The following is a 23,738-nucleotide window of genomic DNA, read 5'->3' as shown; positions in this document are numbered from 1 at the left end:
TGACTGGATGAAGTGCAATGTTTTGGTATCTGTTTCGCTGGTCCCCTGTCTTCCTCACAATTCCTTGAAGGTGGCTTTCTGCATCCTACAGTCACTGCTATTTTCATGGTGAGTGAGATTGTAAGGATTGGTGTCAAAACATTCCACCATTGATATAGTATTGTGATGTGGATGAAAGCAAAATACTGAATAAATTGTAAATCTGAAATAAAAACAGATTGCTGGAGAAACCCAGCAGGCCCAGCAGTATCTGTAGAGAGACTAGAGTTTTGAGTCCATTACAGTGGCTCAGTGGTTAACACTGACTCACAGTGCCAGGGACCTGGGTTCAATTCTGCCCTCGGGTGACTGTCTGTGTGGAGTTTGGACGTTCTCCCTGTGTCTGTGTGGGTTTCCTCTGGTTGCTCCGGATTCCCCCCACAGTCCAAAGATGTGCAGGCTGGGTGGATTGGCCGTGTTAAATTGCCCGCAGTGTTCAGGGAAGTGTAGATTAGGACGATGGGTCTGGGTGGGATGCTCTGTGGGTTGGTGTGGACTTGTTGGGCCAAAGGGCCTGTTTCCATACTGTAGGGATTCTATGATGAGTCATTACTGTTCTTTGGGTTTGTAAGAAATCATTACGAGACTCGACATGTTAATTCTGTTTTTCTCTTTGCAGATGTTGCCAGATCTACTGAGTTTCACCAGCAGTCCTTGTTTATTTTAAATTGGGATGTGGGTTTGGTCTTGAACAAATTTGAACAGTTACTGAAAATTGTGAGGAAGACAGGAGAAACAGATACCAAAACATACTCCTTGTTTGCTCAGACATCTGGTTCTTAATGACCTACTTTAGTATGGATTTGAATACAAAGAAGAGATGGAACTGGATTTTCTTTGCTCCTCTCAGGAGATCACCTTGCGAAATTTTCAGCATGGTGGCTCACTGCTTAGCTCCCAGCACCAGGACCCAGGTTTGAACAGTACTCTCTCCAAGAAGGCATCAATCGTTTTAATATACTAATTGCGCTAGCCCAATCCAAATGTCTTTTCAATTGATTATTTATTCATTTTAATGTGTGAAGGCCAAGTCAAATACAGGTCCTGCTGCATTGTGCATAATACACTGTCATTTGTCAAGAATGTTTTTGTATTGCATGGCCAGTCTTGCCTGGACTGCCTAGGTAGCACTAAGCAACTAGTGACATGCTGACTTGTTTAAACATTAAAGGCAGGCTAAAAACAAAGTAGTTGTACTAGACGTCAGTGATCTTCATGAGAGCAAGTTTGGTAAGCTTTGTATATTGTGGGTGGGAAGCCCAATGGCCAAGAGTAGGAACCAAGCCAGACACTGTCTATGGTGTGGGACTGCCAAGCAAGTGATTTGACGCATTTCCACTTGATGCGTAGTATTATGTTCCTGATCTGAGGTTGTCTGCTGCTCCAGGAGTATAATATCAAACTCAGACAATCTAACCATTTGCCAATCCCAGAGGAAATGAACTAATCATTCTTCGAAGGATATGGGAAGGGACCAAGAAGGCAAACAGCTTATTTCCTGACGTTGATAACTATTCAAGATTTAGATTTCTGTGATAAAGATCAGTAGAATTAATTTGATAGCTCATCCTGGTAGAGAGCTCATTTCAACATCTGTCATCACTATAGAATTGCAAAATGCCAAACTGTTTTCTCTCCATAGCCCTAGTTCTCACAACGCCCCTGATGAAATGCTGTTAAAACTGTAAAGCAGTGATATTAATTTGGCTAGATCCGGGGCTGTAATTTCTAGGAAAGATTAATATTAGAACAAAAGTGCAAGTTTAATTGATATTAGGGGACAAATCACAATCACAGCTGTTCATACGAATGTTTAATGCACATGCTAACTTTTACTGAGAGCTATCAGTTTAACAGACAAGGTGATGCAAACAGACACAACAGTAACATTCAAGAGACATGTTAAGAACATGTGAATAAGCAGGAAAGTGAGTGATATAAACTGCATGGGGTAAGAGGTTTTTCATTTAGAAAAATGTTATGTGTCAATACAGTCTTGGTGGGCCAGAGGGCTTGTTCCTGTGCTGGAACAGAATTAAAAGTTGCTGGAAAAGTTCAGAGGTCTGGCAGCATCTGTGAAGAAAGAACAGGGTTATTGTTTCAGGTCCAGTGACCTTTTCTAAGGCTTTTCCCAAAAGCCAGACCTGCTGACCTTTTTTCAGCAACTTCTGGTTTTGTTCCTGATGTACAGCATCCATAGTTCATTCAGTTTTTATTTTATTCCTGTTCTGTGCTGTTTTTTGTTCTTTGCAAGACTTACTTTAAAATAGCACACAGGGAAATTATACATATTTCGTTCAGAATTTTTGTTGTGTAACCGGCTATAAACTTAATATGTCGTTGTAATCTTTTATTTCTGTTTCAAGAGCCATGTAACAGAAAAGCACAGAAGTCCCACTCCTTTTGGAAAGGACTTAAACTCGTAATGAGTCACGGACCTTATGTGAAGTTGATCATTGGCTTCCTGTTTACATCATTGGCATTTATGGTAAGATGAACAGAATGTCTAAAGTAATAACTGAATTGTTCTTGCTGATTGTGATTTAGTTGTCAAACAATCACAATCTGGTTGAAGCACTAATGTGAAATATAGAAGGGTGACTGGTGCAATACTTAATGGTGAAATGCAGGGTGAACATTTAGCTCCATGTCAAGCAAATTGGCAGGATTGTAAAGAGCCTGTTATCCATCTCTTACACTGACAACAGTGTGGGAAGGAGAGGGTTTAACAAAAACCAGACCTCAGGACCAACACTCTGTATCTAGCTAGAGGGAATTGCTGCTCATCTGAGGTAACGTGTTGGGCAAAATGTCAGATGGCTCAAAGAATTTGATTTTCTTTTATTGTTCATACATGAGATGAGGGTGTTACTGGCCAGGCCAGCATTTATTGCCCAACCCTAATTACCCAGAGGGCAGTTGAGCGTCAACCGCGTTGCTGTGTGTCTGAAGTCACATGTCAGCCAGACCAGGCAGGGGCATTAGTGAACCAGTTGGGTCTTTGCAACAATTGACAATGGATTCATCATTAGATTCTTCATTCCAGACTCATTTTTAAATTGAATTCAAATTTCACCATCTGCCGTGGTGGGTTTCAATCCCAGATTGCCAGAATATTAGCTGAGTTTCTGGATTAACAGCCTGGCAATAATCCCACTAGACCATCACCTCCCCGTGGATGGGGATGATAAAGAGGTCGAACTGTAGGTCGTCAATTACTCGTGCATGTAAACCTGTGGGTGATATCATGAAGGGGCAATATTGTAAATGAGAGCGAGTCCATTGGGAATTTTGAGATGGTTTTGTCATGGACAGAAAGCTGTGGCTGAAACTACTGTGGCCAGAACTGGATTGATGAGAGAGGGCAGTGCCTCTGTGGGGATGATGGAGAAGAATTAGACAAAAATGAGGCAGGAACCCCAACTGGAAGAGGCCATTTCACTCTGCAACCCAGTAGTCATGGCTGATTTATGAATTAACTGCACATGTGGCTGATCAAAGTGAAGAATAAGACAATGAAGAATAATACAGCATGGTCACCATCAAAGAAAATTGCCATTTCTGACCAGTTAGAACTGTTCCAGTGCCACGGAAATAAAATGGAGAAAGACTGCAAAAAGCCAAAGAATGGAGGGACATTAGAATCCATGTGCACGAATCACAAAAAGCTGGCAACCAAGTTCAGCCAAATGGAATATTGGCCTTTATTTCAAAGGGAGTGGGATATAAAAATAGGAACATGAGGCACTAGTTGGACCACAGCTGGAATGCTATGAACAGTTGTGGGTTCCTTCTCTAAGGAAGAGGCACTGGCATTGGAGGCTATCCAACGAACACTCAATAGGCTGATACCAAGTATGGAGGGACTGTCTTATAAGGAGACGTGGAGTAGGTTGGGGCTGTATTAATTGGAGTTTTGAAGAATGAGAGGCAACCTGATTGAAACATACAAGATTCTAAGAGGATTTTATAGGGTAGATACAGAGAGATTATTTCCCCTTGAGAGAGTCTCGGACCAGAGGGCATAATCTCAGAATAAGGGGTCACACATTTACGAGCGGAGGAATTTCTTCTCTGAGGATTGTGAATCTGAGTAAGTCTTTATCATTGGAGGCTGTCAAGGCTGGACTGTCAAGTATATTCAAGGTTGAGAGAGATGGATTTTTAGCCAGAAATGGCATTGTGGGTTTTCAGATCAGCAATGATCTGGTTAAATGGCAGAACAGACTTGATGGGTTGAATGGCCTACTTTTGCTCTAATGTCTTGGGGGAAGAAGTGGAAAGATGCTTTTAACAATTCAGAGGAGTGAGTGAGTGTGGATCTAGATGATGGTGACATGGAAAGGAAGGGAAGTGCAAAAATGGGATGGTATTTTAGCCAATCCCCTGTTTGTCTTAGAATAGTGGACAGAGGAATATTACACAATTAAGCATTCACAGCAAATATGCATTGGGGCATGGGCAATGCAGCACTGTACTAGGTGCAGATAAATCTGTAAAAGAAATTATGCAGTAGAAGGTGGAAATTTGCCTATCAAATTGTTTCTAAGTTCTCAAAAGAGCAAGTATAAAGAAGTTGGGCAATTTATTGCTTTAGATGTGTCTGTCTGGGTACCCATGTCTGAATGTTTGATGAGGGAGGGCGTTGGTGCGCTGAATTGGGAGGAGACATTGGTGAGGTCATAATGTCATTGGAATAGCAATCTGGAGCCCCTAACTAATATTCTGAGAATATGTGATGGGACCTCACCGTACATGACTCTATGACAGGAGATGGTGAAATCTGAATTCTGTACAAGTCTGCAATAAGAGGGAAGTTAAATGATGACATGTAATGGCTATTGATTGTTGTTAAAACTCAGCTGCTTCACTTGTGTCATTTAGGAAAGGAAATCTACCATCCTTATCTGGCCTACATGTGACTTCAGACCCATCACTACGTGGTTCATTTTTAACCTGCCCTCTGGGAGGTTGAGGCTTGGCTACCAGCATCCACATCAGATGAACAAATAAAACAAGGGTTTTGGGTAAAGACAGGGAGGTGGAGTTGGGGAGTATCAGCTCGGCCATGATCTCAGTGAATGGCTGAGCAGACTCTGGGCTGAATGGTCTACTTCAGCTCCTGCATCTTATGGTTAAAAACTGAGTATCCCACAAAGCAATGTATGCCTCAGGGTCATAAGGCAGCATGGTAGCTCAGTGCTTGGCACTGCTGCCTCACAGCACCAGGGACATGGTTTCAATTCCAGCCTCGGGCGACTGTCTGTGTGGAGTTTGCACATTCTCACTGTGTCTGCGTGGGTTTCCTCTGGGTGCTCTGGTTTCCTCCCAAGGCCCAAAGATGTGCAGGCTAGGTGGACTGGCCATGCTAAATTGTCTGTAGTGTTTAGGGTTGGAAATGTAGAGGGTGGGATGCTCCTCTCAGGGTTGGTGTGGATCTGATGGGCCAAATGGCCTGTTTGCACAGTGTAGGGTTTCCATGATGAATTAAGCTACTTGTTGTATATTGTACATCTCTGATTTACAGTTCAAAATATTCTAAATGATTATAAACTCTTCTTTTAGCTGTTGGAAGGGAATTACGCACTGTACTGCTCCTACACACTGGGTTTTCCCAATGACTTCCAGAATATACTGCTGGTTATCATGGTAAGAGTGTAAATTATGCCTTTGTGCAGTAGTAACAATTTCGTGTTGGATTGTGCCATGAGCTAACTTTGCAAAAATTAGCAAACGTCACCATTTCTACCTCATCACTTCTCACAATCACTTTAATTAAGAAATGAAGGGCTAGAAAAGTAAAATTGGAAATTGGGAGAACCAATTTCAAAGACTGAAAGGTCATAGGGAAAAGGAAAGACTGAGAGCGATAAAGTATTTTGCAGCTTCACAGTTGGGAGAAAGTTAGAGTTGGAAATTTTACAGATGTAAACAGGAACAAGAAGGAATGAAAGTTGAAGTATTAAAGCAAAAGAAAGAGAGATATAAGTGAGGAAGCACTGACAAAAATGTCAATAAAATTTTAAAAATTGCACACAGACCAGACAGCAACTAAAAGCAGAAACAACTGATGGTGTTTTGGGGAGAAGTTAGTTACAACTGAGACTGGTAAACTCTTTTGTTGGCAGCATAGGAAGAATCAGTTGTGGGTGAACACTATCTGGGAGTGTGGGAGGGATTCTGGAGGGGAGCAATACTGAGGCGGTGCATGTACCACAGAACAATAAACAAAACTGCTGCCTGGATGCAGATTCAGCCGTGAGGTTGCCAAACTCTCGTTCTGAAAAGTCTTTACATTATCTTGTGGGAGCCAAGATGTTTTTGATCACGGAGCACATTGCAACACATTTTACTTTTTTTTCTTATTCATTCACGAGATGAGGACATTGCTGGCCAGGCAGCATTTATTGCCCATCCCTAATTGCCCAGATGACAGTTGAGACAACCACATTGCTGTGGGTCTGGAGTCACACGTTGGCCAGACCAGATAAGGATGGCAGCTTCCTTCCCTAAAGGACATTAGTGAACCAAATGCCTTTTTTCCCTCCCTGACAATGGATACATGGTCATTGTTAGACTCTTAAATCCAGTTTTCTTTTTAAAATTAAATTCAAATTCCACCATTTGCCATGGCAGGATTCGAACCCAGGTTCCTAGAATATTAGAGATAATAGGAACTGCAGATGCTGGAGAATCTGAGATAACAAGGCGTAGAGCTGGATGAACACACAGGCCAAGCAGCATCTTAGGAGCAGGAAAGCTGACGTTTCGTGCCTAAACCCTTCTTCAGAAAATTCCCAGAACATTATCTGGGTTTCTGGATTAGACGACCAGCAATAATACCGCTAGGCCATCTCCTCCCCTACTGTGACATTACCAGTACTTGTCAAGACAGTGAGTGTTCCATGTGAGGCAAAGATAGAGAAGTGTCTTTTTTTAAATTCTGTACAAGCTGCAGATACCGCCATGAGAAACAAAGACTGTTCTGAGGTGTAGCTGGGTAACACTGACACTAATGGGAGTCAGACAGCTGCCTGAAGCCTCTGAGTAGGACCATCACTCCAATGGAGAGAGGTAGAATGCAAGCAACCGTTAGAGCAGTAAAAAAGTTTCAAATAAGGTGGGATCTTGTGTGGATCCATTCAGGGAAACTGAGCCGACTTTTACCAATCCTTTGCTGTTGATCAGAATTTCTTCCTAAACTATATTAGGGTGGTTGGTCCAGAAAGAGAAGAATGCTTCACAGAAGTAGATACAGGAGATACAGGAACATAGGAGAAAAAGCCTTATCCCATGATGTAAAAAAAATGCAACTGCTGGCTAAATGCAAACATTATTTGATTCAGCAGAGAAGATGCACAGTATCGCTTCATTAGTTTTGATTTGTCTACAGACATCCCTTCATTTCTAAAATTTCTGAAGTTGCTCAAGTAACTTTAGATTATAATGAACAACTTTGCACAGCAAATCATGTCCCTTTCAGTTGTAACCACAGCATTTGCATTTGGCTAAATGTGAATAGAATGTGGGTGTCCTTGAGCAGAACAGTGATGCCTTTGTTCTGCTGTTTCCCAGGCTGTTTCGTGATATGGAGAAGCGCATGTGTATTCTTTTATACAAACTTCACTGAGCGATAGACACTTTTTCAGCAAAAGTAAAAGTTTCAAAAGTGGCTGGTGGAATTCAAAATTGAACAAAGGTCCCTAGCGACAATTCAAGTTCAGGGTAAGGGACACTGAAGCGCAGGCAGCTTGCTGCTAAAGTGCGTGGACATTTGTGCATTAGCTTCTTGAAGCAGAACTGAAGTCTTTAGAGTGTAGTCCTCCTGCAATGTTTCAACCTTCAATATCACTCTTCAACAGTAAGAACTTTACAGGCACTTGTGCCACTTGCAGGCTTTTTGGAAGGAAAACTATTTCTGAAAGAGCCTTTTGCCATGAGGCGTATGTTTGGCTAAATTTACAATGTAACTGTCAGCTTTAGTTTGTTAGTATTGTACGTGTTCTGGAGGGTGGGTGTGTCTCTCTTTTGAATTGAGAGACTGTTAAAAGCTTTGCGTGGAATCTAAAGGGCAAGGTACAGACTCCTTTCCAAGACATGGGATGCGCTTTTGTTCTAGGAGTACAGAAGGAATTGTACTGAGCTCATTCTCTTGGAATCTAGCCTTTCAAATGATTTGCAAATAATTCAAATTATAATTACTTTAGGGAATAAAGGCTACATTTAACTCTATTCAGGCAACTACATTTTATAGGTGAATTTAAACAAAAGTCCATTAATCGAAGTGGGGGTTCATTCAGTAATCTGGATCTGGATGATCTTTTGGGTAAACCCGAACAAACAGCACACACAAGTTAAGAGCAAATTATCGCAAATCTGTGCTGAAAGCAAAAAATGCTGGGGCGCACAGCGAGTCCGGCAGTAGCCATGGAGAGACAGCGAGCTAGTATTTCGAGTCTAGATGACTCTTCATCAGAGCTAGCGAGCTTGCTCTCTCTCTCTCTCTCTCTCCACGGATGCAACCTGACCCGCGCTGTGTTTTTTTTGTTCTCAGCGCACACAGCTTGGCGCCTGGAGATGACAAAGTAATTTTTTACAACATGAAACTGACGATATTCGGAAAGAATTGTTTTTGCGATTTGGCAGGTTAAAGGTTAAGCGACTGATAAAGCATTGCTACAGAATGTATCTAACACTTGGAGAGTGGCCTTCTCTACGCCAGGGATTGACACTTTGTTTGTTGATACTGTTACTTCTCATCTCGTTCTAAATCCATCAAAACCGGAAATGCTTTAGTCTGTAATCCATTTGTAGAAAATTGCTCCAGTTTTAAAGTGAACTTAATGTTGTCTGTATATTATGCCCTGAGCTGACTCTGCACTTTTTACTTTATGAAATATCCCATTGAGGCCTCTATATTGAATTGTAAATGGTAAACTGTTAAAAAAGATAAGATTTCTGGATAATAGTGCTGGAGTAAGGTGCAAAGGTTGAACACAGCCTGGGTAACCCTATGGTGTAATGGAAAATATCTGTATTGTTTTTCAGCTTTCGGCAACATTGACCATCCCTTTCTGGCAATGGTTTTTGACCAGATTCGGCAAGAAAATGGCTGTGTACGTGGGCATTTCGGTGAGTTTAACTGCACTGACTCAGAAATTACAGCAAACAAGTGAGGTATCGGTTCTTGATCTTACAGCCGGGTTTGTAAATAGCATTCTCTCTAATGTTCTTCCCAGCTCTGAGGACCTCCAAGGCAGTGATTTTCCAAAACTGGGCGTCAGTGTGCCGACACTGATCACTGCGCATAACCTTGTTGGGGGCACGTTGATTGTAAAATGCTTTAGACTCATGCCCACCACTTACCTCACTCCTCCTGTAGTACCTGCAGTCACCCAATTGACACTGAGGCAACTGAAGGCTGCCAATGAGGAATCATTTGAGAGTTTTATCCTCCCACAGCTGGTACTTAACCAATGATGGGAGAGATTAGATTCCCTACAGATTAGATTCCCTACAGTGTGGAAACAGGCCCTTCGGCCCAACAAGTCCACACCGACCCTTGGAGCATCCCACCCAAACCCAACCACCCACACACCCCTGAACACAATGGGCAATTTAGCATGGCCAATCCACCTAGCCTGAACATCTTTGGACTGTGGAAGGAAACCAGGGCACCTGGAGGAAACCCATGCAAACACGGGGAGAATGAGCAAACTCCACATAGACAGTTACCCGAGGCTGGAATCAAACCCAGGCCCCTGGCACTGTGAGGCTGCAGTGCTAACCACTGAGCCACCGTGCAGCCCCAGGAGGCCCAAGCTGTTTTAACTACGCGAGCTCATGGTAGATGAAAGGCTGATAAGCCTCCTCAATGGACACATCAAAGCCACTCCACAAGCAACACTGTCTTTTTTTCCCCCTTCCCTCCCTCCCTTTTTCTAATCCCTGCCTTCTATCCTAGCCCTCCCACCTTCCTGCAAACCTCACTGCAGTACTAGCAGCAGCCACCACCCCTGGTGGCGCTGGCAGCACCAGAGAAGGCTGCCGACCTCTGGTCACAAGCTCTTGCTGTGGCTGAGGGGCAGAAGCCACGCTTCAAACCAATTCGTGACCAATCATAAGAATCCCTTACAGTGGTGAAGCAGGCCTCTCAGCCCATCAAGTCCACTCTGAAGATCATCCCACCCAGGTCCAACCATCTGCCCTATCAATGTAAACTCACATTTCCCATGGCTAACCCACCTAGCCTACAAATCCCTGGATGCTATGCGTAATCTAGCATGGCCAATCCAACCTAACCTACACGTCTTCGGACTGTGGGAAGAAACAGGAGCACCCAGAGGAAACCCACGCAGACATGGAGAGAACATTCAAACTTCTGACAGCTGGTTGCCCATGGTGGAATTGAACCCGGTCCCTGGCATTGTGAGGCAGTAGTGCTAACCACTGAGGCACCAAGCCGCTGAGCCAAAATCAGTTTGTTTTGAAACAAAACAGCTCGAGGTGGGATCAGCCCGTGGGAGTGGGACCACTGTCCCAAAATGAAATCCAGCTGAATTTATTGACTGTGTCAGAGGGCTCCTTTTTTTTTTGAATCTTGCCCTTTTGATCAGTAGTGGAGATGATTGTTAGCACCAGAAACCAGCAACAATCATTTTGTGTGCTGAGAAAGTACAGCAGAAGCAACCATTTGTTCTGCTGGATAATTCAATGTGAGCACTCCATTGGTCTGTGGATACTGCCCAGACAGTTTGACTATACATTCTGCTTATTAGACACCATCTTGCATCACTACACTGTCTTCAGCCTGGTTCTCAAGTAAAACCAGCCTCTTTGATAAAATAAACGATCCAAAAAAACTATTCAAAACTTGTCCTGGTGCATAAGTAATGGACTTGATTAATTCATTGCCATTTTGAATCTGCTACTACAATCCAGCTTGTACAATACAAACTTGGACTCATTTCAGAGCCACTCTAATGCACCCAGGATTTCAAATCTAACAGCAGTTCGGGTGTTCACTTTTTTTCTCTGACTGATTAATGCCACGTGAACTATTTCAGGAAACTTCATAGATTTCTGATTTGTTTGTTTAGAGACATGTTCTTGTCGTTCTCCTGTACCATACAATGACAGGTGATGTAAAAGGGTATTGAATGGGATGGGGTTTTTTAGACATTAACAAGATATGTTTTCAAGTAATATGCTTTCAAAAGATTTATGATTCTCGTCATAATATTACAGTGTAGTCTTCCAAAACATCAACACCTAAGGTACAAACCACAATGTGTAAAGATAAGACAGTTCACAGCCAAAAAATATCACAATGTTGAGCTCACCAGCTGTACTCTGAACTTGCATTGATCCAAATTGTGTCTTCAATTCAGCTTGTCTACGTGGAAGCTCATAGTGTTTTGGAGTTCGGATTTCCCCACACATTCAGAGTATGACCTGATCAAGTGCCTTTATTTTGACATGTTCTACTTGCACCATACCACAGACACTGAAGTTGATTTAGCCACTGTCGGGGCGGGGGGGGGGTAATTTTAATGGTGTGTATCACACCCAGCTACGTTGCTGAATTACGAGGCCTTCACTTCATCACCTGGCCAGTCCACGCTATGTTTCCGAATTTGACAAATGATCTGTCCTAGGGATTATCTTACACTGGACAAAGTTTCCAGTCAATGGGAGTGTAAGAAGTATATATTTTAGTGTTTTTTTTAAAGAGACATGATCCAGTCTGGTCAGTTTACTGGGTGTTTTGTGTGAGGTGGAGAATGGATCCTGTTTATTTCCTAAATATTGACCCAGGTTTTTAATGGTGATTTCATGTCCATTCACTTTAATGAGTGGAAAATCCAGGGCTGAGAACACCATGTTTCGATGTGTGTTGATTGCCAAGGAGGTAGAATATTTTTAGTTTGGTGCCCTTTTTGGTTTTTTTAACATCTTTTTTCATGGGACATGAGCTTCGCTGGCAAGGCCAGCATTCTTTACCAATCCCAGATTTCCTTTGAACTGACTGACTTCCTGGGGCCATTTCAGAGGACAGTTAAAGGCCAAACACATTGCTGTGGGTCTGGAGTCACAGGTAAACCAGACAAGGTAAGAATGGCAGATTTCCCTCCCTCCCTCCCTAAAGGACATCAGTGAGCAAGTTGCGCTTGTAGGACAATTGATAATTGGCATAGACACCAAATTCCAGATTCAGCAAATGAATTTAAATGAGATATCAGCACACATCATCTGAGCGTTAGCTTTGACATTGATGTCTGGATTCCTAGGCCAGTGACACTACCATCATCTCCCTCAGTGCAGCTTGCAAGCGTTACAGGACTGTGTCTGAGTAGTAATACTGTGCCTCGGTGTTTTCACATGTACATGTTTTCTGTCACTCTCTTTACAGTCAGCTGTCCCGTTCCTTACCCTGAATGTTCTGGTACAACGCAATCTAGCCGTGGCATATGTTGTCTCATTTGCCTCTGGGATGAGTGTTGCTGCCGCTTTCCTGTTGCCATGGTGAGTGACCTTTTATTTGCAGCAACACATAATTCCGCTCAAGTAAGTGTACTAAGGGTCCCCAAGTAACGGAGGAAAGTAATTTCAAAGCCAGTAGCCTCATTATATTGCAGTTTTTCTGTGTAAAATCTGCAACGAAACATAGAAATGAAGTTGCACTGCATCTTAGTGAAGTGTGCTGTCACCTTCATTATTCCACACCTCTTTACTTCATGTTCTGTTACATTAGTAGCAATGACCCTGTAGTGCAACAGACTGTGAGGTCATTAGCAATCACATGCTGTTAATCTGATGGGAGGTTAGCCAAAACTGTGGTGAAATGGTACAAATGACCATTTCCCAGTGTTCTTACTGATGCTATCAGTAGGAGAGTGTGGTACCTTCCATATTCTAGCCCCTGATGCTTTCCTTTAGTTTACGTACTCATGCATTGATAAACAGGTCTACTGGCTTCATTAAAGGAACTTGATTGTTTCCTAAATTGTTAATGTACTTGGCTGGTGTTCACAAAATCAAAGCTTTAATGCTATATTCAGCAGAAATTGAATACAATTCTTGTATATAACCAATAAAAACAAATCTGGGAACTGCAATTATTCAGGACAATTATTATTTAAACCTCTACTAATGAAAGCCTTTCTTTTAAATTTGTGCAAAACAGTGAACAATGAATGGAGTTGCCCAAATATTAGTGAAGTGTAGCAGCTCCCACAGAAGATTTTCTATGGCAATGTTCCATCATGCTGTTTTTGTTCATCATTGTTTTACTTAATTAGCAACGAATCAACGTTAACAATTGTATCCTGGATGTGTGTTCAGGACAATTTCATCATTTGCAAATGGTGTCAGGATACCTTGTTGTTTAAAATTGTAACTAATACTTGTGTTGCCTCTTCTTATGTTCTCGTGCAAGACTAAGCAGCCTTCCTATTTGATCTCTTAACAGGTCTATGCTACCTGATGTTGTTGATGATTTCAAGTTGAAGAACCCAGACTCAGTGGGACACGAAGCAATATTTTACTCCTTCTATGTATTCTTCACCAAATTTGCATCTGGAGTGTCTCTAGGAATCTCAACACTGAGCCTCGAGTCAGTAACATTGATGTTCTCTCACAATTAAATACACAGTGAGGAGTGTGAGTGGTGATCTAGAGATGGGCAATAAATGTGATTGAATCTGTGAGAGAAACTGGGCAATGTATCCATCTTGGGTAACAAGGTGTGGAGCTGGATGAACACAGCAGGCCAAGCAGCATCAGAGGAGCAGGAAGGCTGATGTTTCGGGCCTAGACCCTTCTTCAGAAAATGTACCCATCTTAGCCAATTTCACCCACATCTCAAAAACCTACCGGTAGGACCGTGATAGGGCCTGAAATGTAACATGTAAACAAAGGTCGAGCTAGTAGTACAAGTGGGTTTATGACATTGCTCAGAGTTCCACTTTATAAACCTGTTCAGAGATGTTAAGACATGCCTGTGGAGCAGCTGGTACTAGAACCTGGGTCTGCTGGCTCAGAAGTAGGGGCACTGCCACTATAAATAAATTGATCAACTGGGAGCAATGGATTTTAATGTGAATTATATTAATCTGTAGATTGCCAAAAATCATTTACAATTTGCCTGGACCAAATTATTATCTGTGTGACTTTCCTTGTTTATGTAAGAGACATGGAGATGAACTTACAGGATCGCAAATTAATTAAAAACATCTTTGCTGGAAAGTATTAGTAAACATTCTTACAAGCAGCCAAATAATTTTCTTTTCACCACTGAATAATTTCTCATTATCTACATCCCTCAGATTTCCAGCACTTTGTGGGTTTTCCTCATTACCTTCAGATGTTAAATCTTTTCTGATCATAACACAATGAGGTGGTTTTTCATGAGTTCACCATCTGTGATTCAGCCAAGCAGGATATTGTCCAAACTTATTTTTGTCTGAAAATCATGCAAGGGCTACAGGGAGAGTGCAGGGAAGTGGAGTTGAAATGCCCCATCAGCCATGATTAAATGGCAGAGAGGACTCGATGGGCCGAATGGCCTTACTCCCACTCCTATGTCTAATGGTCTTATTTCTGATGCTGCAACTTTAAATTTGAATTTATTCATCAATGTATCTACATGTGCAGGGAACTGACAATGTCTAGTTTTGTATATTTTTGCAAGGTTACATCTTCCTACTTGTGTATTCTTTGTTGAAAATATCTGATCACCCCTACTGTATAGTTTAAGGAGTTTGATAATCAGTCAACAAATTCTTGAATGGATGACAGTTGTCTGTTTTTTTTTCTTTCTGAGGATCCAGGCCTGTTTCTAAACTGCAATGTAGTTTATCAAAGCCTGTCTGATTACTGTCAGAACTCACAACACACAGGTTGTAGTCCAACAGGTTTATGGAAATCACCAAGCTTTCAGAGCATTCCTCCTTCGTTAGGTGAAGTGCTCCAAAAGCTTGTGATTGCAAATAAACCTGTTGGAATATAACCTGGTGTTGTGTAGCTTCTGACTTTGTCCACCCACCCCAGTCCAATACCGATACCTCCACGTCATATCTGGTTATTGGAACAGTTACTAGACCAATCGTTTCGTTTTCTTTATCTCTCAGTTTTGCAGGATATGTGACCCGGGGATGTGTTCAGCCCAATGCAGTGCATCTAACCCTGAAGATGTTAGTTGCACCAGCCCCAATTTTCCTCATTATTCTAGGACTGATTATTTTTAAATTATACCCAATTGATGAGGAGGTGAGAATGAAGAACAGGAAAGCACTTGAAGATTTACGGTAAGTTTAAAAAACTTCTTCAGGTACATTTTTCCGTCTGACCTTCTAAACCAGTCAACACCTTTCACGGTCTGTTGGATGAGGACAACAGAAAGAGTGAACATATCAAAATTCTGGTGATTGCACAAGCACAGCTAAAATTGTAAATCATGAAGTTTCTGGACACTTCCAAAAAGCTTCACTGTAACTGTATTTCATTGAGAGATTCTGCATTCAATTACACATAATCTATTGGTGCTTACACACCAGCTAGCCACTAAACACATTTCTCCCTGTAAGGGCAACCCTTGAGTTTTCAACAATGCACCTAAGTTCATAGAATTGCTACCGTGTGAAAGCAAGCAATTTGGCCCATCCAGTCCACGCCGACCCACTGAAGAGCATTCTACCCAGGGCAACACCTCCTTCCCCACCAACCCCCCCACCCAACCCTATAACCCTGCATTTCCCATGGCTAATCCACCTAACCTGCACATCTTTGGACTGTGGGAGGAAACTGGAGCACCCAAAGCAAACCCCCACAGACACAGGGAGAATGTGCAAACTCCACACAAACAGTTGCCTGAGAGTGGCATCAAACCCAGGTCCCTGGTGCAGTGAGGCATCGGTGCTAACCACTGAGCCGCCCAAGTTCTGGGCTTGTGCACAAGAGGGAACATCCTTTCCACACCCACCTTGTTTGGGTCATTCAGGATCTTAAACACTTTAATCAAGTTATGCCTTACTGTTTTGAACTCCAGTGGAAACATGCCCAACTTGTTCAGCCTACCCTCATCAGACATCTCACTAATTCCAGTTATTAATCTGGCAAACTTCCTCTGTACTGCCTCCAGTGCATTTCAATTCAGGAGACCAAAACTGCACGCAGTATTTCAGATGTCTCCCCAGTACCCTATGTAACTAAAATATCCTTTCTATATGCTCCATTCAGTAAATAATAGCATTCCTTCTCCTGCCTTAATGATGCGCAGTACCTCCGTCCCAACTTTTTAGGAAAACCTAAGCCTCTCTGCACCTCAGAATTTGGCATTCATAATGATGTTAGGTCCTGTTTATTCAAGACTAAGTGAATTTAACAATATATTAAATCTTATTTACCACCAAATTCGCCCCTCTGACACTGAAAATCAATTTTTACAATTGTATTCTCTCATTCTTTTTAAATTTGTTATTGTTAAGCGATTTTCTAAAAATAAAATGTCTTTTTTTGTCTCTCTTTCTCTAAATGCCAACCCTTCCCCCTCACTGTCATTTTATGGACATGTTTTGACTTTGAATTAGCTAATTTATGCTTTCTGGTTTAGACTGTGTATCCCAGTAGGGATTCTTCCTTCTTTTTAGATTAAGGGAACACAACATTATGTGCCCTGTTTACATAGGTTCCAGATCTCCTGTAGAGGTGCTGTGTTGTTTTGACTCTAATAACCTAAAGTTTCACGTAAAAGTCCCAGAAAATCCTTTGACACACATAGGTGTAGTGCAAGTAAACAGTCATCAAATGCAGAGACAGTAGGAACTGCAGATGCTGGAAAGTCTGAGATAACAAGGTGTGGAGTTGGATGAACACAGCAGGCCGAGCAGCATCAGAGGAGCAGGAAAGCTGGCATTTCGGGCCTAGACCCTTCAGTTTAGTTTGCCACTGACTGCAACTCCAGGGCGATCATTTCTCAAGTTAAAGACTTGGGCAGTCTATGTACCAGAATAAATATTTCAGAGATGTTCTGATGTCATAAAAATGGGCCCTTACCTGAAGCTCCATTTTAACAGAAAGCTTTTCATAATGTTCCAATGTAGACACATGCAACTGAGGATGTTCTCCTGTAACAAATTGACGAATTGAAGGGACTGCTTAATCTATCTCTCTGCTTTAGTGAGTAGGTCCGCCTAGTGGTAGAGTAAAGACTGGCCCTACTCCGAGATAAAGAACAGGCTTAACTCGAGTGCACCACATTAGATAAGAGTTACAAATTTTTAATCAGTAAAGGAATCAAAAGTTGTGGGGAAAAGGAAGGAAAGTGGAGTTGAGGATTATCAAATTAGCTGCAATCTGATTTGACTGAATGCAAGGCAGACCTATTGAGCTGAATAGTCTATTTCTGCTCCTATGTCTTATGATCTTGTGGTGTGTAGATAATGATGTTATGATCAAAATTGAATTTCACATGCAATTAATCTTTAGATCAGATTTTGTGATGTGATGGTAACTGATCAGTAAAGAAAATTCATGAGATTGTTTGGATACTGGTAAGCCATAGCACTACAGTTCTGTTGTGATTTCAGAGCTTGGCATAATGTAACTTGTCTGATTTCTGCAATGATCTTGTTAACTTAATTACCCAGGGCTAACTTAATAAGGTGCTTTTCAACTCAACTAATATATAACAAATGCATTTTTGCAAATAAACGCTGTTTCCAGTAGCTTGAGCTGACCGCTGTATTGCAGGACTTTACCAATCATTAGGCATGAATAGCAACTGAAAGAACAGTGTGTTTATACATGCATGATCAATGTAAAGTCTAAAACATGATCTAAATAGGAGAGATGAGGAACGAAAATTCCACAGCAGCTCACAAACCTCAGGACGAGGAACTGCACCTTCACAAACTGGTTTAATAGTGTGTAGACAGGCCACTGTTTGTTCTGTGGCTCTTTTGCAACACCATTTCATGCTCTGAGTGAATAGTTTTTAACATTGTTCTTTCGTTTGCCCCTTTGCAGAGACAATGGGCAAGATACAGAAACAGATTCAAGTGAACTCTGCAGCATTGTATAACCAACGGTCAAATGTTTATGCACTTAAACTTTTCATATTTGTATATAGTGTACATGCTTTAAAATGTGAATGTTACTCATCATCCAAGCAAGACTAAAGTGAATTCAAGCTAACTACCTACTGATATATAACATGTTTACAGTCTACTCCTGCTGAGTACAGGATTTGTACAGTGTACATATGTACTAATTTAGAAAGAAAAACTGTACAGATAGCTTAGTATATTTTATATACACATTCTCATGTGCTGTATATATTTGAACTAAATGACTGGTTGTCAATAAAAGATTAAATCACTGGCATAGCTCCAATTATTTAAGATGTCTTTATCATTCTAAAGACTGCCGTTTCTTGTGGTTCTCTGGGACCCTGTTTAATACAGAATTGTTTTTTACATTTTTTAAGTGTTGGTTGCAGATCTGAGCTGAGAGCACTGGGGGCCATGGTTCAGTAGCATCAGGGTTTTAAACACAGGTGAGGGTGAAAATGTGCAGTTGATGTACAAGTTCAGTAAAGACTGTATTGAATGGTGGGACAAACAAACATGTGAATCAGGAGCAGGAGTAGGCCATTCAGCCCCTTAGGCCTGTTCTGCACCTCAACAGGGTCTTGGCTGATCTCTTTGTGTAGTGAATTCCACCTACCCCGATTAATCTTTGATTTATCCTATCAACAAGAATCTTTCTCCCTTCAAACTCAGCGATCCTGCTTCCACTGAATTCCAAAATCTCACAACCCCTTTGAGGGGAGATTATTCATCCAGTTTGCTCCCACAGTCAAAAGATGTGCAGGTTAGGTGGGTTGACCATGTTAGGGGAGGGACTATGGGTTTGGGGTGGGGAGGGAGGGGGGGATGGTCTTCAGAGGGCTGTGAAGACTCAGTGAGCTAAATGGCTTCTATCTCCACTGTAGAGACTCTACAATTTGTGTTTACACTAATTTCAGCCAACCTGCTGATCTATTCATGCTAATATGTTGCCTCCTGGACTGAGCTTTGATATTCTGCCATAATTTTTGATATGGATCTGATCAAACACCTTATAGAAATTCAAGTACAGCACATCAATTTGCTCCCCTTTATTCACTGCCCAAGTTCTTCAAAGAAGCCCAATAAATCGGTTAAATACAATTACCCCTTTCCAAAGCCATGTTAACTGTGAACAGGATCCCAGGTGAATATATAGCTTGCCCTCAACTCCAATTTCTTTTGTTGGCAAGTTGTTCAGTTTTAACATCTTTGTGGAAAGTGCATTTTTTTTGCTGCTGAGTACAGGAAGGGTTCAAGAATTAGGATGGTGATGAGAGGCTGGATAGTTACAGAAAAGAGCATGAGATGAAGGGGGAGGGAGCGAAATGCAAAGAGGATGAGAATATCTTGAGTAGGAAGTTGTAAATTGAGGAAAAGCTCGCTGCTAGTAGGTGTAAAGAGTGAATGGAAACTGAAGACATCAGGTGAGTGTCTTCAGAATGAACACTGGAGATGGCATCAAATCACCTCACGCTTGGAGGGGAGGGAGTGGATGGAATGACAGTAGTAGGTCAGTGCAGTGGAAAAGAGACACTGAGCAGCTGGGATGCCAGCCGTGTTGGGGGAAGGAAAGTATTCTGACCTGTACTAATCTCATGCAGCCATTCAGTCAGGAACTCCCCATGACAACACTGACAGGAGCTAGTGTCTTCACAAGATGATGAGGGAGGAAAATTGGCAGAATGGAATAGGAAGCACAACAAAAGGACAACATTCAAATCATAGAGACAGGGACTCTTGATTGTAACCAGGCCACGGTGCTCTCCAGAAAAGGGAGAGGAGAAAGGTGTGTAAATCAAGGGGATGCAATGGCCTGGTGATATTATTGCTAGACTGTTAATTCAGAGACCCACATATTGTTCTGGGGACTCAGGTTCAAATCCCATCATGACAAAGGGTGGAATTTGAATTCAACAAATATCTGGAATTAAGAGTCTAATGATGACTGTGAATTGATTGTTGAGAAGCACCCATCTAATTCACTAATGCACTTTAGGGAAGGAAATCTGCTATCCTTGTCTGGTCTGGTCTCCATACTCTCTACAGCAACGTGGTTGGCTCTTACATGCCTTCTGGGCACTTAGGGATGAACAATAAACACTGGTCTTATCAGTGACACCTTTGTTCCAAGCATGAATAGAAAGAAAAGCCAGAGTATGAGCACTGTGGGCCATTACGCAACCCAAATCCCTATAAATAGAAGGCCTGTTGTTTGCTACAAAACAATGCAGACATAAAGTCATCCTCAAGGGGCTTGTAGCAAATATTCAACAACACTTGTAAAATTTTGATCCTCTCATCTCTCTTCAACCGGAAACACTAAAACAGATAATTTTTTAAAGATCTGTTTGCAAGACAGCTCCTGATGACCATTAAAAATAAAGTAAGCACAGTCACCTCTATACTTACGAACCCAATGCCACCTAGAGTTAACAAGCGTGGAGCTGGAGGAACACAGCTGGCCAGGCAGCATTAGAGGAACAAGAAAGTTGACATTTCGGGTCAGGACCCTTCTTCAGAATTCTGCAGCTCCACCAGTTCTTCCAGCTCCACACTGTTATCTCTGACTCCAGCATCTGCAGTTCTTACTATCTCTGAGTGAGCCATCTAGTGTTGGGTGTGTTCTATACAGTAGTGTGCTTCCCTGCTGTATAATTTCAAGATTCTAAAAACACTACGAAGGTTTGTCTTTAAATGTTTTAATTTTTAATATAAAGAAAGATAGAACCAACTTAAATAACAAAGTTATTTTATTCTCAATATGTGAACATAATGCACAAATGTTCTACAAATCTTTGCAATAGTAAAGCTGATTGGTTTATAATATCAGGAACACATTTGTCGACTGGTTTAAAAATGTAATTTCATCTTTGCAACTGTGCCTTCCTCCAAATTGCTGAGCTAAACAAATGCATCTGTTATACAGTGTCCAGGTAATTCCTAGTCTGCACTGTCAATAAATGGCATATCCTCTGCTAAACTAATTTGCCGCACAGATCCAGCTGTCCACTATTGGAAAGTAACCGACCCTATACATCTCTACAATGTTACTGCTGGGATAAGGATCACTGTTAGGAATACTTTGCTAACTCACATCCTACGGTTCTCTTGATCTGCTTTTCGCTGATTTCAATTCAGTGGCTTCCCTGTGTTGGTTTGGTCGTGTCTCCCCTCCCTGGTGTTGATGAAGCCTGAGGAGCCCTTCAAGGTCTGACATATATTGGACACTTACTATAACTGCACAGGAACAAAAAAAATGCATGGTACAAAGCAATATGGTAAATTGGAACATCATTGCATGGTTCTGATCTGCCAATTTATTTTATAGATGTTTGCTATATCATGTATCAATTACCTGCTATTTTAACCAATTGCCACTTGTTTACAGCTCTTCTAATCAGCAGATCTGGTACAACCATAAATCTTGAATGAAAATCAATCTAAATATTTTTAGCGCTGATACACTGCAAATGCCTTGGTTGTATACAGGTTAAAAGCAACACATGGGTTGATAACACACAAGATAAGCTTGTGTTGCATAGACTGGGATTGCCCTTCTGTTGAATGAATCTCTACAAAAGTGAAATCTCCAGCTTGTTCTACACAATTGCAGAATCTCACAAATGTCTCTGTACCACATCAAACATGAATTACAGACCTCCAGTCATTTTCTACAGCCAGTGGATTCAATACCATGGTGTTTTGTGTCTTAGGTTCCAACTGGCTTCTCATGTCAACAGTAAGACCTGAAATAGTCTGTGCTACTCAAATGTTTCATATTATAAATGGTAGAAAATAATTCCCAGTTATCCCTACACATTGGGTACCTCTGATAACATTTTTTTCTGAAGGTTTTATTTGACTGGCAGACAAATACACTTATTGATTCTCTAACTGCTTAAATGTATCTTAGTTGGGTTGTCCATTCAGTGGAGCTGTCCTTTACATCAAGGGGTAAGTAATTACAAAATAATTGAGTTCTGTGTCAATTAGATCCCGATACTTCATGTACAAGTTACGCAGCAGTTTATCTTCCTCATTTGTTTCATACTTGTGCATGTAGATTCTCACCTGTAGATCAAACAATGTCTCAATCATATCAATACTTAGAAAAAGTTTTCTTACTGCCTGTTATTGGAAGCAAAACGGCCATAGTTCCACCAGACGAGAGGGCTGCTCTCTCATTAGTGATGACCGGTGGAGGTTTAACCTGAGGGTCACCATGCCTCAGGTGACGGGAGATTTTGCGAAAGAGCCTCCCTCGTGTAACCTCAGCCAGTGCAGGAATTGAACCCATGCTGCTGGTGTTACTCTACATTACAAACCGGCCATTCAGCCCAAATAACCTCCAGGTCATCCCACTTACAGCCAAGGCGAGTGTCTTTTGTCAGTCCTGAGTTTTATTAGAATCCTGTATAACATTGAACAACCATGGCTGATTGACTGGAACTCAACAAGTTTATTTCTTTTTATTCATTACATGAGATGCGGTCATCACTGGCTGGCCAGCATTTCTTACCCATCCCTAGTTTCCCTTTGGCATATGGGCATTTTAGAATTAGCAGTCTGTGATCATGGAAAGCATTTGTCTCTTTCATGAGAAGAATCAATTAGTCAAATTTAATGCAGAATTTTTCGAATCCCTACAGTGTGGAAATAGGCCCTTCAGCCCAACAAGTCCATACCGACCCTCAGATCATCCCACTCAGACCAACCCCCCGTAACCCACCCAATCTACGCATCCCTGAACACCATGGCCAATTCAGCACGTCCAATCCACCTAGCCTGCACATTTTTGGGCTGTGGGAGGAAACCCACGCAGTCACGGGGAGAATGTGCAAACTCCATACAGACAGCCACCCGTGGCTGGAATCGAACCTGGGTCCCTGGCGTGGTGAGGCAGCAGTGCTAACCACTGAGCCACTGTGCCGACGATACGAAGGTCCATCTCATTATATTCTAACATGCATTCAGTTAAGGAAGGGAAAAAATTGTCAGTATGCTTATGTTTTGTTTTGCTAATATTATTGATCAGGATTGTTTGCTTTTTTTTAAAAATTTCTACGTTCTCTACATTGATTACAGCCTTAGGCATAGCAACTTAAACTGGCTTTGTTACACAGTGGCGGTGACCCTCCCTCTAAGTCAGCAGGATTCCTGAGGTGTATATCAAAACATCTGAAGGGGTTGGTCTACCAAATAACTTCATGGTCATAAACTAACGTTTTCATATGTAAATAGAAGGGCATCACAACTGAACATTAAAAATTGTCACTAATGCATGACAGTAAATATGCGTGCCAGATATAAAATAAGCTGCCACAGCTCACCAAGGCCTCTTCAATGGCACTGTTCAACATATCAACTAAGAGGACAATATTGTGGGTTCCCCTACACCATAGAGGCTGCAGCAGTTCAAGACAGTGGCTCACCTTCAGTTATGGATGGGCTATAAACACCAACATTGACAGAGTCACTCAGATCCCAAGAACAAATAAAAAAAACTGCACTTGATTCTCTCTCTCTCTCTCTCTTTCTCTCGGCCACAACCCTCAAACTCTAAAATAATACAAAGGACTGCAGATGCTC

At 41.7% G+C, this 23,738-nt stretch overlaps 2 protein-coding genes across 2 annotated transcripts in view; one reads left to right on the top strand and one right to left on the bottom strand.

Moving 5' to 3' along the window:
- Nucleotides 1-18,411, top strand: part of mfsd2ab (MFSD2 lysolipid transporter A, lysophospholipid b) — a 61,583-nt gene extending 43,172 nt beyond the window's left edge. The window contains exons 8-14 of the mRNA XM_048557661.2: nt 2,406-2,527; nt 5,605-5,688; nt 9,088-9,171; nt 12,452-12,564; nt 13,511-13,654; nt 15,171-15,347; nt 18,067-18,411. Of these exons, the coding sequence (XP_048413618.1) occupies nt 2,406-2,527; nt 5,605-5,688; nt 9,088-9,171; nt 12,452-12,564; nt 13,511-13,654; nt 15,171-15,347; nt 18,067-18,121 (779 nt within the window). The 3' untranslated portion in view covers nt 18,122-18,411. The remainder of the gene's footprint in view (nt 1-2,405; nt 2,528-5,604; nt 5,689-9,087; nt 9,172-12,451; nt 12,565-13,510; nt 13,655-15,170; nt 15,348-18,066) is intronic.
- A 2,573-nt stretch (nt 18,412-20,984) lies between these two features.
- LOC125464837 (F-box only protein 39-like) overlaps nt 20,985-23,738 on the bottom strand; it is an 84,020-nt gene continuing 81,266 nt past the window's right edge. The window contains exon 6 of the mRNA XM_059654345.1: nt 20,985-22,220. Within this exon, the coding sequence (XP_059510328.1) occupies nt 22,092-22,220 (129 nt within the window). The 3' untranslated portion in view covers nt 20,985-22,091. The remainder of the gene's footprint in view (nt 22,221-23,738) is intronic.

Source organism: Stegostoma tigrinum, chromosome 24, assembly GCF_030684315.1.
Source record: "Stegostoma tigrinum isolate sSteTig4 chromosome 24, sSteTig4.hap1, whole genome shotgun sequence".
Classification (NCBI taxonomy): Eukaryota; Metazoa; Chordata; class Chondrichthyes; order Orectolobiformes; family Stegostomatidae; genus Stegostoma; species Stegostoma tigrinum.
Note: the sequence above shows the minus strand (reverse complement) of the source record. Positions and strands in the feature narration are given on the sequence as shown.